Raw genomic sequence first — 14,587 nt, forward strand, 5'->3', positions numbered from 1 at the left:
TTTGCTTGTGCTGATAAAATATCAAAGGATGGCTGACAGATCTTTGTTTAAATGCATTTTAGGAAACTTCTAGTAATATCTGAATACAAGAAAGGAAGTAGTCTCTGCTGGGGAGTAAATGAAGGTGTGTGGCTGGGTGCGGTGGCTAAAGTCTGTAATCCCAGCACTTTGGGAGGCTGAGGCGGGTGGATCACCTGAGGTCAGGCGTTCGAGAGCAGCCTGGCCAACATGATGAAACCCCATCTCTGCTAAAAATACAAAAAATTAGCCTGGGTATGGTGGCGGGCACCTGTAATCCCAGCTGCTCGGGAGACTGAGGCAGGAGAAGTGCTTGAACCCAGGAGGTAGAAGTTACAGTGAGCCGAGATGGTGCCATTGCACTCCAGCCTGGGTAACAAGAGTGAAATTCTGTCTCAAGAGAGGAAAAAAAAAAAAGGGAAAAAATAAATGAAGGTGTGCTAAACAAAACAGTGACCTTAATCTTTATGTAATTTTCAGACAATCCAATCAGTGGCTTATCCAGCTCTAAACTGAACTTAGAGGCTCCAAGTCCATAATCCTTTGGAAATGACGGACCCTTTCACGATTCTGAGGAAAGTAACAGAAGTTCATTGCTGGGGAGCAGGACTCTTACCTGGTGTAAGTTCCTTCTAGAGCAGGGTCCTCGCTGTTGTGCCCAAGGTAGTGGTCAATCAACTTCTCTCGAGAGGCCTTTGGGAGCAAAACAGCTGCTTAGTGTCTCAGAGAGAAAGAGGAACAGCACAAAACCTTAACTACAAGACTTATTTCATATAAAGCTGTCAACAAGGTTCAGTGATCCTCCTCTTTCGGAGGGACAGCTAAAACTGTTAAATAAAAGTTTAATATGCTATAGCTCCTAAAAATCATTTGAAAGTTATTCACTAGTCAATTTTATGCAGATTATAAAAATGATACTTTTTTTTGGGTGAAAATAAACGACCCCCTCCAGTTAGAAATACATTTACTTCCTTAGGAATTAAAACTTTCCAAACTTACAGTATTGCTTTCATCACTGAAATCTGCAGGGTCTCCAATGATATTTATGGCAACCAAAGCAACCTAAGAAAGTGTTAAATTAACAGAAATTAAATATACAATGTTTGAAATGACTTAACCCCTTTATTTACATACTTTGAGACAGGGTCTCGTCTGTCACCCAGGCTGCAGTGCAGTGGTGTGATCATTGCTTACTGCAGCCTGGACCTCCCGGGCTCAAGTGATTCCCCCACCTTAGCCACCCAAGTAACTGGGACTATAGGTGTGAACCACTATGCCCTGCCAATTTTTGTGTTTGTTTACAGAGATAGGATTTCACCATGTTGCCCAGGCTGGACTTAACTCCTTTATAACAAACTGACCTATACTGTTATCAAATGGGATGATGTATATCAAAGTGTATTAATTGTTAAAATGTTATGCTAATGTAAAGAATTTTTAATAATTAACAAAGAATTTTAAATAAATTATGTAAGTTAGTATTCTAATGCTTAACCAAATGGTTATTTTAACCATTTAAAGGATGTTCTAGCTGGGGGCGGTGGCTCACGCCTGTAATCCCACCACTTTGGGAGGCTGAGACAGCAGGGTCACCTGAGGTCGGGAGTTCGAGACCAGCCTGGCCAACACGGAGACACCCCGTCTCTACTAAAAATACCAAATTAGCTGGGTGTGGTGGTGCATGCCTGTAATCCCAGCTACTCGGGAGGCTGAGGCAGGAGAATCATTTGAACCCGGGAGGCAGAAGTTGCAGTGAACCGAGATTGCGCCATTGCACTCCAGCCTGGGCAACAAGAGCAAAACTCTGTCTCAAAAAAAAAAAAAAAAGAAAAAAAAAAAGAGAAAAAAAAAGACATCCACTTGAGATTCAGTATGGAGCTCATCTTTGAAGGATCTTGGGAACTTAGACGATGAAAAGTTAACACAGCTCAGAATATCCAAGTCGGTAAGTCTCACCTGAGGTGGGGAGTCACTTTTCCATCCTGCACCCCCAACCACTGTAGACCAACTACTTAGCCAGGTCATTGCTGGTCAACACATGCGGGTGGGGAGAGGAAGGAAGAGGGTTAACAATCATTCTTCTGGCTTCCTGGCGTGTCATGCGGAAGGCGCCAGGCAGCTTAACTGGACCTTTGCTCTCTGGTCCAGCTCACCCGCTTGGTCTAGAGATTTGATTTGCTGGGTGCTCGAATTCCTCTTGGAAGGGGCAGGGAGAGTTGTAAATACTTGTGCTAATTAACAAGATTGCTTTGGACACAACTGATTTCTACTACACTAATCATGTGAGAAAAAGAAAGAAAAGGAAAGAAAGGGAGGGAGGAAGGAAGAGATGAAGAATCAGCGGATTGGAGCTGGAGAGATTCTGGATTACACGCAACATTCATGTGTCCGCAATTTTTACTAGGGGCTTTACCTCGTGCACGTTGGGAGGGTTTATTTAGAACTGTGCTGTCCTACACAAATAGGATGTGAGCCACATGTGTTATTAAGGTTAAGTAGGCACATTAAAAAATTAAAAAATGCGATTAATTTTAATAATATAGGTTAACACAACATATCCAAAATATTATCATTTCATCACATACAATTGACATAAGTTCTCATGAACTGTTTTGCATTCTCCTTTTGTACTGAGTCTCTGAAGCCCACTGTCTGGTGATGCTGGCAGCAGCTCTGGGCACTAGGCCAGTTCGTGGTAGGCACTGGCCACGTGTGCCCAGAGGCTGCTGGATCAGACAGCACAGCTCAGAGAGCTCAGCAGTCTCCCAGAAGAGATCCTCTCTTGTAAGATCATCTTGAAAATGCATCTAAGAAAAGATATGTGACCACATAATCCCACAAAGAAGGTAGGGGCAGGATCGAAGGCGAAGCTGCATGCATCTTACCTGATTATATATGTTGTATTTGTTGGCATGGTTTTGGTGAAAAATCAGTTTAAGAAATTGTCCTACTGCATCCACATAAACTGATTTTAGTTCCCGGGCTTTGCAACCTGTCTTTTCATTATCACAGAGAGACACGTAGCTGAAAAACAAAACACAACTGAAGAATACGCTGATTTGGCCGGGCACGGTGGCTCACGCCTGTAATCCCAGCACTTTGGGAGGCCGAGGCGGGCGGATCACAAGGTCAGGAGATCGAGACCACGGTGAAACCCCGTCTCTACTAAAAATACAAAAAATTAGCCGGGCGCGGTTGTGGGCGCCTGTAGTCCCAGCTACTCGGGAGGCTGAGGCAGGAGAATGGCGTGAACCCGGGAGGCGGAGCTTGCAGTGAGCCGAGATCGCGCCACTGCACTCCAGCCTGGGCTGGGCGACAGAGCGAGATCTCCGTCTCAAAAAAAAAAAAAAAAAAAAAAAAAAAATACGCTGATTTGAAAATGTGCTGTTCAGTAAAACTGCCCCCTGCTCTGATTGAACTCAAGAGGCTTATTTATTTTTATTGTTTTATTTTTTAAAGCTAGACTACCCCTACGCAGGATCAATAGGTTTGAATAAAAGCTAAGTCTAGAATGAAAAACCTAGGAAAACCCCCTAGAACTCAAATTCTAATTAGTGTTCTTGTTTTTTTTTTTGAGACGGAGTCTTGTTCTGTCACCTAGGCTGGAGCGCAGTGGCGCGATCTTGGCTCATTCCAACCTCTGCCTTCCGGGTTCAAGCAATTCTCCTGCCTCAGCCTCCCAAGTAGCTGGGATTACAGGCACTCGCCACCACGCCCGGCTAATTTTTGTATTTTTAGCAGAGACACAGTTCACCATGTTGGCCAGATTGGTCATCTAATTAGTATTCTTAAGAAAATTTCTACATCTGAAAAGTAGAGTTGAACAGAAGAATTCATAGAAATCATAATGCTGCTTTTTAAGCATGTTCAATAAGAGGCAGGTGTTAAGAAATTATGTACTCTTGAACCAAATAGAAGTATATAACATAGGACCAAAAGTTAAGGGACAATTCATCTTTAAGAGCTTTCAGGGCCTGGCACGGGGGCTCACGCCTATAATCCCAGCAACTTGGGAGACCAAGGCGGGAGGATCATAAGGTCAGATCAAGACCATCCTGGCTAACACAGTGAAACCCTGTCTCAACTAGAAACACAAAAAATTAGCCGGGCATGGTGGCGGGCGCCTGTAGTCCCAGCCACTCTGGAGGCTGAGGCAGGAGAATGTTGTGAATCCTGGAGGCGGAGGTTGCAGTGCATCAAGATTGTACCACTGCACTCTAGCCTGGGCGACAGAGTGAGACTCCATCTCAAAAAAAAAAAAAAGAGCTTTCAGGTAGAATTAGTCTAAAAGCCGCCACTATACATTTATATTTCATTCTTACCCAAGTCTTCGAAATCGCTCTGCTTGATAGGGTGCAAAATATTCAGGTAAGCTTTCACTAATGTAGAACTCAATTTTACTTGAAATCATATACTGGTGAGCAAGTAACTGTAGTTTCCTTATTCGACATCTCTCCACCATTTGAAGGACAATTTCTTGTGGAAATTGGCAAAATCTGAAAGCAAACACATTTTTATTTTTTCTGAACAATTCCTCCAGAGGGTTTCTAGATGCTAGCATCTCATTCTTGCAGGTAAGAAGCATTAACCACACACCCACTTTGAACTGGACAGTCTGTAGGTAGTGATGGTACAAAGTTGCCTGCGACATGATTCCCGTTCTCTCGAGCTTGTCATGTTGGAGCTGAAGCTTGGGATTAAAAATTTGACTTGAGCTGCCTGTAACCCTATAGGAATCATACTCTTGGTAGCTAGTAAATGGTCTGATATGAAACCTGAAGTTTTTCATAAGATAAATCAATCTTACGAGGTGGCACTAGTGGGCAGGATGGAGCCAAAGGATCTTCCACGGGAACTCAAATGCTTAAGGGCCCCAAGGTTTCAATACTGAAGGAGTGCCTGCCATTCACGCATAGTGGTCTAGGGAGAGAAGCCTATGGTATGGCCCGTGCTGGAGCTTCTAACTTTGCTCAAAAGTGACATAACTTTTTTTTTTTTTTTTTTTAGACAAGGTCTCGCTCTGTCCCCCAGGCTGCAGTGGTGTGATTATGGCTCACTGCATCTTTGATCTCCTGGGCTCAAGTGACCCTCCTACCTCAGCCTCCTGAGGAGCTGGGACCACAGGCATGTGCCACTGTGCCTGGCTAAAACTTTGACCAGGCTGGTCTTGAACTCCTGGGCTCAGGGGATCCTCTCCCCTCGGCCTCCCAAAGTGCTGTGATTACAGGTGTGAGCCCCTGTGGCCAGCCCAGAAGTGACATAACATATTAAAAAACTAAGAATTGGGTAGAGAATCACAGCAGTCAGCAAAGACCCTACATTGCTTCCAAAAATGCAAAGGCTCAAGAGAGGCACATTTGGGGCAGGAGGGCAGCTGGCACAAACTGGGAAACCGAGCAACTCTGAAATGAAATTCTTTAGTCTTTCATGTCAGTAAAGTGCTGCTTTAGATAGTTAAATGCAGGGCACATAAATTATCATTTGTGGTGAGATTATCTGAACATAAGGACAATAAGTAATCTATTATTTAAAAATCTTTATTAAAAAAAAACAAAACTCCAAAACTATTTAAAGAGAAGCAAGACAACCAGCAAAGCTTTGAAGTATACAGTCATGCACTGCGTGAGACAGTGGTCCCATAAGATGACAACACTGTATTTTGACTTAGCTTTTCTATTTTTAGATATACAGATACCTACTGTGTTATACTCGCTACCGTGTTCAGCTCAGTCACGTGCTGTACAGGTTTGCAGCCCGGGAGCAATAGGCTATGCCACAGAGCCTAGGTGTGTAGAGTAGGCTGTACTACCTGGGTTTCAGGGCACTCCAGGTGTTTGATGAAATCGACTGATGATACATTTCTCAGAATGTCCCCATGATTGAGTGATGTAGGATTGTACTTTTAAAAATCCTTCCAAAATGGGCCTATGATTTAGCTACTCAAATGCAGCTGATCAACAGTTTATAGACGAATCAAAAATACCTTTCAAGAAACCTCACAGTTAAAAAGGCTAGTATATATTTGTCCTTTCAAGATAAATTGACAGATACAGATTTTTAAAAATAAAAATAATTTGACAACCAAAAAAATGGAGGCCCAGAGGCTACGGTTGGTGCAAACTTTATGCTTTCTTGGAAAAATGTCTTGCTCTGAAGGGTTTAGGCTCTCTGAATTCTGAGGTCACACGAATGGCACTGGGGGTCTCCCTGGATCTCTTTAACCTCACTTCAGTGTCTCTCCTGGAGCTGCATCAATCTATGCCCTGAGCTCTGATGTAGAGGGTCCCACATTCTCTCTGACCTGTGGTAACAGGGCGCCTTGTCCTGCCGTTGGGAGGCTAGGCTTCAGGGTATCCTCCTTTGTCTTTCTGCAATGTGCCTGACCTCAGGGGAGTCAAGAGACCCCGAGCCAAACCCAGTGGGAGTCTGTGGTGACCAAGGGCACATGGATCCTTTTCTTAGGTACGTCCCCTGAAAGCATGTTACTGAAGTGAGTGTAGGTTATGCCCTTTAAAGCAATACCATGTCAACGCACAAGAGAACCATATGGGTGTGATTTCTATTACCAAAAACCGTGGCTGGGCGTATACTCGAGAACCTTCAATCCCCATATAAACACGGAACAAGTACAGTGAGCGCACAGGACCTCTGCAGAGGGGATGCTGCTGCCTGGGAGAGGCATGAGCAGGCTCACGGGGAGTCTGGGAGGAGAGCGCGGAGCGCTGGGCTGCCCCCGTGGGTGTGCTCCTCCTCCTGCCCTCCAGCCATAGGTTGGACCCTGTTAATGCTGCCTGCACGGGCAGTGCATCGGCCCCGGCCAGGGCAGTATCAGGATGCTGGCTCGCCTGCAATCCCAGCTCCACGGGTGACAAAGGTGCTGTCTGGCCCTTTCTGCTTGACTCTTGCTTCATTTCTGTTCATTCAGAACTCACTTCCGGGAAATGCAGGGACAGGGGGTCTTATTTGTTGCGTCTCCTCAAAAACCCCAAAAGGAAAATATGTTTTAATTTTAAATGAGATTTACATTCAATTTTCAGCAACATGTCTTCTGAATAAAAGCAAGACACAATTACATCATTGAATTTAAAATGCCATACATATTTACACATTCATGAGTTAGGAATAAATAGTAACTTCTCAGGCTTGAAAGCAAGTCATGAAGAGCACAGAGCTGACGAGGTGGGATGGGTGGAAGTGGATTTTTAATCACATGACTGAGGGCGGAGGGCAGATGCCAAGTGAGTGCATGAAGGGGCTCAGCTGTAAAGACCAAAGCAGCAGAGGCAAAAAGACTTAAATGTTTTAGGAAAATAATCAAGCAAAACACTCATCTAATGAACATTTTTTCTGAGACAGAGTCTTACTGGGTCGCTCAGGCTGGGGTGCAGTGACTGTTATAGCTCATGGCAGCCTTGGACTTCTGGGCTCAAGGGATCCTCCTATCTCAGCGTCCTGAGTAGCTGGGGCTACAGGCAGGAGCCACTGTGCCCAACTGAACATTTTAACAAAAGTATACGCGTGTTTAAGAGAAATGTGAAAGACACAATCTTTTGTGTATAAAAGCATATACAAGCAGTTATTTTGGTTAAAGCTTGGTGTCACATAAAAGCAGTTATTTTGGTTAAAGCTTGGCGTCATATAAAAGCAGTTATTTTGGTTAAAGCTTGGTGTCATATAAAAGCAGTTAGCCACACACTCTTTCATCACAGGAGCCCAACTGTAAAAGCAAACAAAGCTGCACGCGCCATCTCTGCACAGAAACTTGATGAGAATGTGCAGCCCAGCGTGTGATCAGGGAATACGGTTAGACAATTACAGGGCCTCATTTCTCTTCCTTCTCCACATCTGCACATTTTCTTCAGGGAGTGTGAGCGAATGTTATAAGTGAAAGAGGGTCAACACATTTCATTTAAAAATATAAACAGAAAGAGATGCCTGACACTGCACCGCACGCTGACATCCTCGGTCCTGATGTCCGAGTGATAGTAAAATTGGAGGCTTTGAATGAAAGGAGCCCCTGTGCCCTCCTCAGGGACCTGGGGCCGACTCCCAGCCCAGGCCCCACCCCGTCCAGCCCTCACCTAGGTGAGCGCCACCCACTGACGGTCGGTGCGTGGATCATGAGCTCCCGGGCACTGAAGCCGTCTTCGTGTCCAGATGAGCTGACGACAACAAATCCAATCTTGTGGGGCATTCTGCGCGTTTGGGCTGTTTATAAGAGAGCAGGAAAGATTTCTTTAAAACACAGGAATTCACAAACACATGAACATTTAAAGGGTTAGTTCATGCCTTGCTGACACACACAATAATGCACTAAGTATTCAGAATTTTCCCATCTCTTTGAAAGAGTCTTTTTTTTTTTTTTTGTTAAACACTTTGTATAGATACTTCTGACTCTGTTTAAGGTATCTTTTAAGTTATCTTGACTTTTCCCAAACATGTGTCCAAAAAGTTTGACCAGTGTTGTGGATGGTGTTCCCCAAAAAGATACGTTAAAGTTCCACCTGTGGTACCTGTGAATGTGACCTTATTTGAAAATAGGGTCTTTGTAGGTGTGATCTAGTTAAAACAAGGTCCTCGGGGTGGGCCCAATCCAATGTGACTTTTAAGAAGAAGGGAAGAGACACAGCCACACAAAGGGAGAGCACCATGTGGCGACAGAGGCAGGCACCGGAGCGACGCATCTCTAAGCGGGCCTGCCGAGCACAGCTGAGGACAGGCGAGGGCGGCCAGCAGGCACCCAAGGCTAGGAAGAGGCCAGGAGGGATCCCCCCATCCTCCAGAGCGAGAGTGCAGCCCTGCCCACACAGCCTCCAGAATGAATTTCTGTTGTTTTAAGCCATCTAGTTTATATTTTGTTATGGCAAAAATAGTTTTTCTCTAGAATATAAACACAAATATATTTCTATTAGTTAGGAAACGAATAGAACCAGTACATTAATTAGTGATACAACAACAAGAGGGAAAAGGCAACGTAGGCGCTAGCCTAACAACTGCGAAATGAATGCGTATGAGCAGAGGGAAGAGCAGGAATGACAGGCAGGCGTATTAAGTACAAAAACGTTCATGCAGAGTCAGGCTGAGGGACTGACTCACAGGACATTGAGCCCAATTTGCTCGGGGACTCTGGGTTACTTTTTAGTTACTAAGCCAGTCAGATTCTTCCTAAGTAAGCCAATTTGGGTTAGGTCTAAATCATCAGGAAAACAAAAAAAGGCTCCTCACTAAACTAGGATAAAGAAGACTCCATTAGAAGTTATCTGGGATAAGATAAACTATTAACTGAAATTCCCAATAGGAGGTAACATATAAACATACCCCCAAGTAAAACTTTACGTATTTTGACATGTTTGATGCATGATCTAGATCTTTCTTTTACTTTCATTGAGAATTTGAGGAGGACCACTTCAATATATTAATTCTTGGCTGGCATTATTGCTGATGTTTTTTGGAATGTATGAACAAAAGCACTAGAATAGAATGACATTGAGATCCTAGTTATTTTTTGCACAAAGTTCACTGCAAGACGTTACTGTATATTAAACGAAAACAAAACTAAACCAACCCAGAAAATAATTTTTAAAAAGCCCCCCAAAACAGGATGAGGCTGGGTGTGGTGGCTCACGCCGATAATCTCAGCACTTTGGGAGGCCGAGGTGGGAGGATCACTTGAGCCCAGGAGCTCGGGACCAGCCTGGGTAAGATAGTGAGACCCTGTCTCTAAAAAGACCAAAAAAAAAAAAGAATTTTGAAAGGATGAGTGTGATTCAACCCACTGTTAGCTGCACAGCCACACCTGTACTCCCGGCACCCTATGCCAGAAACGCACAGCCCATGGCTCCTCCTTCCTTGTGACCTAGCACTTCTGGGTCGCTCGGGCTCTGAGCCCAGAGGTACTTTTCCCTTGGCCACAGCATCTGTCTTCATCCACTCCCCACCCAGCGGTGTGCCAGGTCTTATCAGGCCTACCCTTCCTTCGGATCCCACTGTCTTTTCTAGACAGCAGCTGCCTGGTGTCCTCACCTGGAGCACCTCCCTCAGACAAGTCCTAAGCTCCTGTTGTGTGAACGCACTTCAGACCCAGCTCTAGTCATCTCCATCCATGTCCCACCTCCAGAGCTCTTGGTGGGCTCCCCATCTACGGATCAATGAGCCCACTCTCCCCTGACCCTCACTTCTTGTCCTGAATTCTGAAGTCCAGCCAAACAATCAAAGCTCTAAGTTAATACCCTTCAGCTCTGAAGCCCTCCAATCCTTTCATCATCTTTCTATCCTTTTCTGAGACAGAGTATCACTCTGTTGCCCAGGCTGGAGTGCAGTGGCGTGATCTTGGCTCACCGCAGCCTCTGTCTCCCGGTTCATGTGATTCTTGTGGTTCAGCCTCCCAAGTAGCTGGGATTACAGGCATGTGCCACCATGCCTGGCTAATTTTTTTTTTTTTTTTTTTTTTTTTGGTATTTTAGTAGAGATGGGGTTTTGCCATGTTGGCCAGGCTGGTCTCGAACTCCTGGCCTCAAGCAATCTCCCTGCCTTGGCCTCCCAAAGTGCTGGGATTACAGGTATGAGCCACCATGCCAGGTCCCTTACATCATCTTTAAGGGCAGGGCCTGTCACTCCCTATCCCACCTTGAAAATAGCTCTTGTGCTCAAGCTGTTGGGTTCCAGTCTCCAATTTTTTTCTTTTTTTTTGAGAGGGGGTCTCACTCTGTCATCCAGGCTGGAGTGCAGTGGCGCGATCTTGGCTCACTGCAACCTCTGCCTCCTGGGCTCAAGTGATTCTCCAGCCTCAGCCTCCCAAGTTGCCAGTATTATAGATGCACACCACCACACCCAGCTAATTTTTATATTTTTAGTAGAGATGGGGTTTCACCATGTTTGCCACACTGGTCTTGAACTCCTGACCTTAGGTGATCCACCCGCCTCGGCCTCCCAAAGTGCTGGGATTACAGGCATCAGTCATTATGCCCGGCCCCATTTTTTCTTTTTTTTTTTAATACAGGTTCTCGTTCTGTTGCCCAGGCTGTACTGCTGCAGTGGCGTGATCATAGCTCACTGCAACCATGAACTCCTGGGCTCCAGTGATCCTCTTGTCTCAGCCTCCTGAGTAGCTAGGACTACAGGCACATGTCACCATGCACAGCCACTTAATTTTTTTTTTTGTAGGGATGGGGTTTCACTGTGTTGCCTAGGCTGGTCTTGAACTCTGGCCTTCAGTGATCCTCCCACCTTAAAGTGTTGGGATTACAGGCATGAGCCGCCAAGCTTGGCTAGTCTCTGATCCTAACCAACACTCTCTGTTACGGCTCGAAGACGTAAACATAGGACCTTTTCTGTCAAACAGAAGGGTGTTTCCAGTATGCTATACTGCCCCCAACAAATCTAAAACAAAGTACTGGCATTTAAGAACCAGCAAAGAGAAATGCACGGGCACTGTGGAGACAATGCTATTACCTCAGTCTGGTATTTGAAAAGGATTCCTTTTTCAGTTTACCCCCTCCCAAAGCCCTTCCAGTTGTAGCCTAGGGTACCCTCTGTGTAAACCTTCAAGTGTTACATAAGATACTTGGAGTGTCACTGAAGATTGCCACTGTTAGGCTCTATAAAAGTCACCATTAACAATTTGGGAAGAAGCAAAGCTCTGTTGAACGTCCAGTTATTGGCTAGTCTTCCTCACCAGAGGCATGTGGGATCCCCGTTGTCCCTGGGACAGTCATCGGCATCCCAACAAGTGCCAGAGTACATCTCTCCCCAGGCAGCGATTATTCCATGGGGGTCTCATCCCTCACTACGCTTTTCCTAGTGCTGGCATGGCAAAAGGCAATTAACTATAAATTCAGCGGAAACTCAATGTAGCAACTTCCATTTTGTTACAAGAGTGGGAAACAAAACTTGTTTCTGATTATCTTTTTTTTTTTTTTGAGATGGAGTCTCACTCTGTTGCCCAGGCTGGAGTGCAGTGGCACACTGTAGGCTCACTGCAAGCTCCACCTCCCGGGTTCACGCCGTTCTCCTGCCTCAGCCTCCCAAGTAGCTGAGACTACAGGCGCCCGCCACCACGCCCGGCTAATTTTTGTGTGAGCCTGCCACTAAGCCCGGCTCTGATTATCTTTTTAAGAAGACTTAAGTGTGACCGCGCGCGGTGGCTCACGCCTGTAATCCCAGCACTTCGGGAGGCCGAGGAGGGCGTATTACTTGAGGTACGGAGTTCGAGACCAGCTTGGCCAACATGGTGAAACCCCGTCTCTACTAAAAATAAAAAAATTAGACGGGCGTGGTGGTGGACGCCTGTAGTCCCAGCTACTCGGTAGGCTGAGGCAGGAGAATCGCTTGAACCCGGGAGGCGGAGGCTGCAGTGAGCTGAGATCGCGCCATTGCACTCCAGCCTGGGCGACAGAGTGAGACTGTCTGAAAGGCTTATGGGTTTCTGGTCAAGTCATCTTAGCGACTGAAAGGGCTTCAGAGAAATCTGAAACTCAAGTGCAAACAAAACAAAACAAACCCCAAAACAAAAAACAACCAACCATCAAACTTTAATCTCTACAGCGGCAGAGCAACTTTCCTCAAAGTTTTGCTCAGCAGAACACATCTGAAACTGGCCCGCTATGTGCTATGCATCCAGAACAGGAAAAGCCGGACCTGAAAATAATATTCCACGCTAAATGGGCCGTCTCGGCCGGGGCAGGCGCTCCCAGCACCCATGCTGCGCTCCCCGGCATCTGGCACTACCGGGCCGCGCCGGCTCTTCGGCAACAGCAAGGCCGGAATCTAACTCCACACCGTCCGGGCTTGCACCGCGCACCCAGGCTTCGTACCCAGCTCCCAGGTGGGGACCGCGTCCCCGCGGCGCCCGCGCCCCGCTCCCCACTCCGGCCCTGGCCCGGCGCCGCAGCGGCCCGGAAGGTACCTGCTCAGAGGGAACGGCCCCGACTTGCGCTGCCGCAGCCCCGGTGGAGAGGGCGGCTGGGTCGCAGCGGTGCCGCGGCCCGGGGAAGCGGCCAGGCGGCGCCTCAGCACCCGGACCCCGGGGGCGGGCGGGCCCCGGTCCCGGCCCCGGCCGCCGCCCCGGCCCTCGTGGACCTCCTCGGCAGCCGCAGCTTCCTCAGACGCAACTCAAGGGGCGCCCCCTCCGCCGCCCCAGTCCGCCTTGCACTCCAAGCTGCTGCGGCAGTGACAGGGAACGAGCAGCCCCGGCAACCTCTGCCCATCGCCCCGGCCGTAGCCGCCGCTCTCATGACAACCAAGCCCAGCCCTGGACCGGGGCCTCTGCGCGTGCGCGACCCCGCCCCGTCCCCGGCCGCGCCGGCGCACAAGGGGAGGCCCTCCCCACGCTTCGCGGGCCCTCGGGGTAGTGTAGTTTCCGGGGCCACGGCACCTGGGGCACACCAGGTGGTGTCGCGCCTTTGCTTTCCCGAGCCTTCTGGGTAAGGTAATGTAGTATTCGTGAAGCGACGCCTGCGCACAAGACCACGTTGGGCCTCACTTTTCCCAGGCCTTCTGGGTAATGTAGTTTCCGGGATCCGCGCCCGGCCTGTGCCAGCTTGCAGAGCTCACCAGGTGCAGACCCCTGCGGCCAGGGCGAGGACGGATCTGAGCAGCCAGCCAGCAGGTGCCGCCGCCCGCGGGACCCAGAGGCCTTGAGCACATCTGCAATGCTCCAGAAGCCCAAGAGCGTGAAGCTGCGGGCCCTGCGCAGCCCGAGGAAGTTCGGCGTGGCTGGCAGGAGCTGCCAGGAGGTGCTGCGCAAGGGATGTCTCCGCTTCCAGGTGCCCGCCGGGCTGGGCGGGGACTGCCGGCCGGGGAAGTGTGTGGGGAGAATAGGAGGTGCCGCTTTTCCTCTTCCAAAACAGAGGGTGCGGGCGGCGCCCGGCGCGGGTAGTTTTCGTTCGCCTCAGCCGCTAGGCCCCCGGGCCCCCGCAGCCTGGGGTTCCTGAGCCTGGCTTCAGAGCGCAGGGGGCTTGGGGGGCGACCTGGATCACCCCTTCCCTCTTCCCACCGCTCGGGCAGGACAGCCCTGCATCAGAGCTAGGAAACCCGGGTTGAGTGCCAGGTGCTGGCACGCGGGGTCACGGCTGCTCTGCCTGCCCGGCCTCAGCTTCCCCTGGCGTAAAATGAAAGCCTTGACTGGGTGGGCTCTGCAGGCCCTTGCAGCCCTCGCAGCTGGGGATTGCAATCGTCACCTTATTCTAGGGTGGTTTTCTTTTTTGGACCAGTACTAGGGTTACCAGGTGTGCTTTGCCGGGGTCGGTACGGGTTGGGTGGGAGTTGCCATAAAATGCCTAAAACTGACCAGTGCAGAGTAGCAGGGAACCAGACTCCAGCAAATTAACAGTGCCCCCTGCCGGCCACACTTGTGCACAGAGGCATCCAACCGTTCTCCTTCGTGTGCCGGCACCGCCCTGGCAGCTGTGTGCTGGGGGTGGTGGTGGTCAGCTCCTGGTAGCAGGGAGGCCGCGCTGTCAAAGACAGGCTCTATTTGAAGTACCCTCAGGAGCTCATTTTAAAAGGGTGAATCCTGCAGAGCCAGCAGTCGCCACCTGTTGTATGTTTTTCCTGACTCTTCGATTTTTAG

At 48.4% G+C, this 14,587-nt stretch overlaps 2 protein-coding genes across 4 annotated transcripts in view; one reads left to right on the forward strand and one right to left on the reverse strand.

The window, feature by feature from the left end:
- CEP104 (centrosomal protein 104) overlaps positions 1–13,250 on the reverse strand; it is a 43,266-nt gene extending 30,016 nt beyond the window's left edge. The window contains exons 1-6 of one of the 2 annotated variants that reach the window (XM_050805812.1): positions 12,923–13,250; positions 8,100–8,226; positions 4,341–4,514; positions 2,904–3,042; positions 1,018–1,080; positions 635–711 (exon numbers count right to left, since the gene is read on the reverse strand). In XM_050805812.1, the coding sequence (XP_050661769.1) occupies positions 635–711; positions 1,018–1,080; positions 2,904–3,042; positions 4,341–4,514; positions 8,100–8,212 (566 nt within the window). In that variant the 5' untranslated portion in view covers positions 8,213–8,226; positions 12,923–13,250. Of the gene's footprint in view, positions 1–634; positions 712–1,017; positions 1,081–2,903; positions 3,043–4,340; positions 4,515–8,099; positions 8,227–12,539; positions 12,653–12,922 lie in introns of those variants that run through there. The other variant, XM_050805907.1, reaches the window with a different exon arrangement.
- Positions 13,251–13,353: 103 nt separating this feature from the next.
- The window catches only part of DFFB (DNA fragmentation factor subunit beta), a 31,530-nt gene continuing 30,296 nt past the window's right edge, over positions 13,354–14,587 (forward strand). For both annotated transcript variants that reach the window (XM_050806052.1, XM_050806145.1), the window contains exon 1: positions 13,354–13,781. In XM_050806052.1, coding sequence (XP_050662009.1) covers positions 13,668–13,781 — 114 coding nt within the window. In that variant the 5' untranslated portion in view covers positions 13,354–13,667. The remainder of the gene's footprint in view (positions 13,782–14,587) is intronic.

The sequence above is a fragment of the Macaca thibetana genome, chromosome 1 (genome assembly GCF_024542745.1).
Source record: "Macaca thibetana thibetana isolate TM-01 chromosome 1, ASM2454274v1, whole genome shotgun sequence".
NCBI lineage: Eukaryota > Metazoa > Chordata > Mammalia > Primates > Cercopithecidae > Macaca > Macaca thibetana.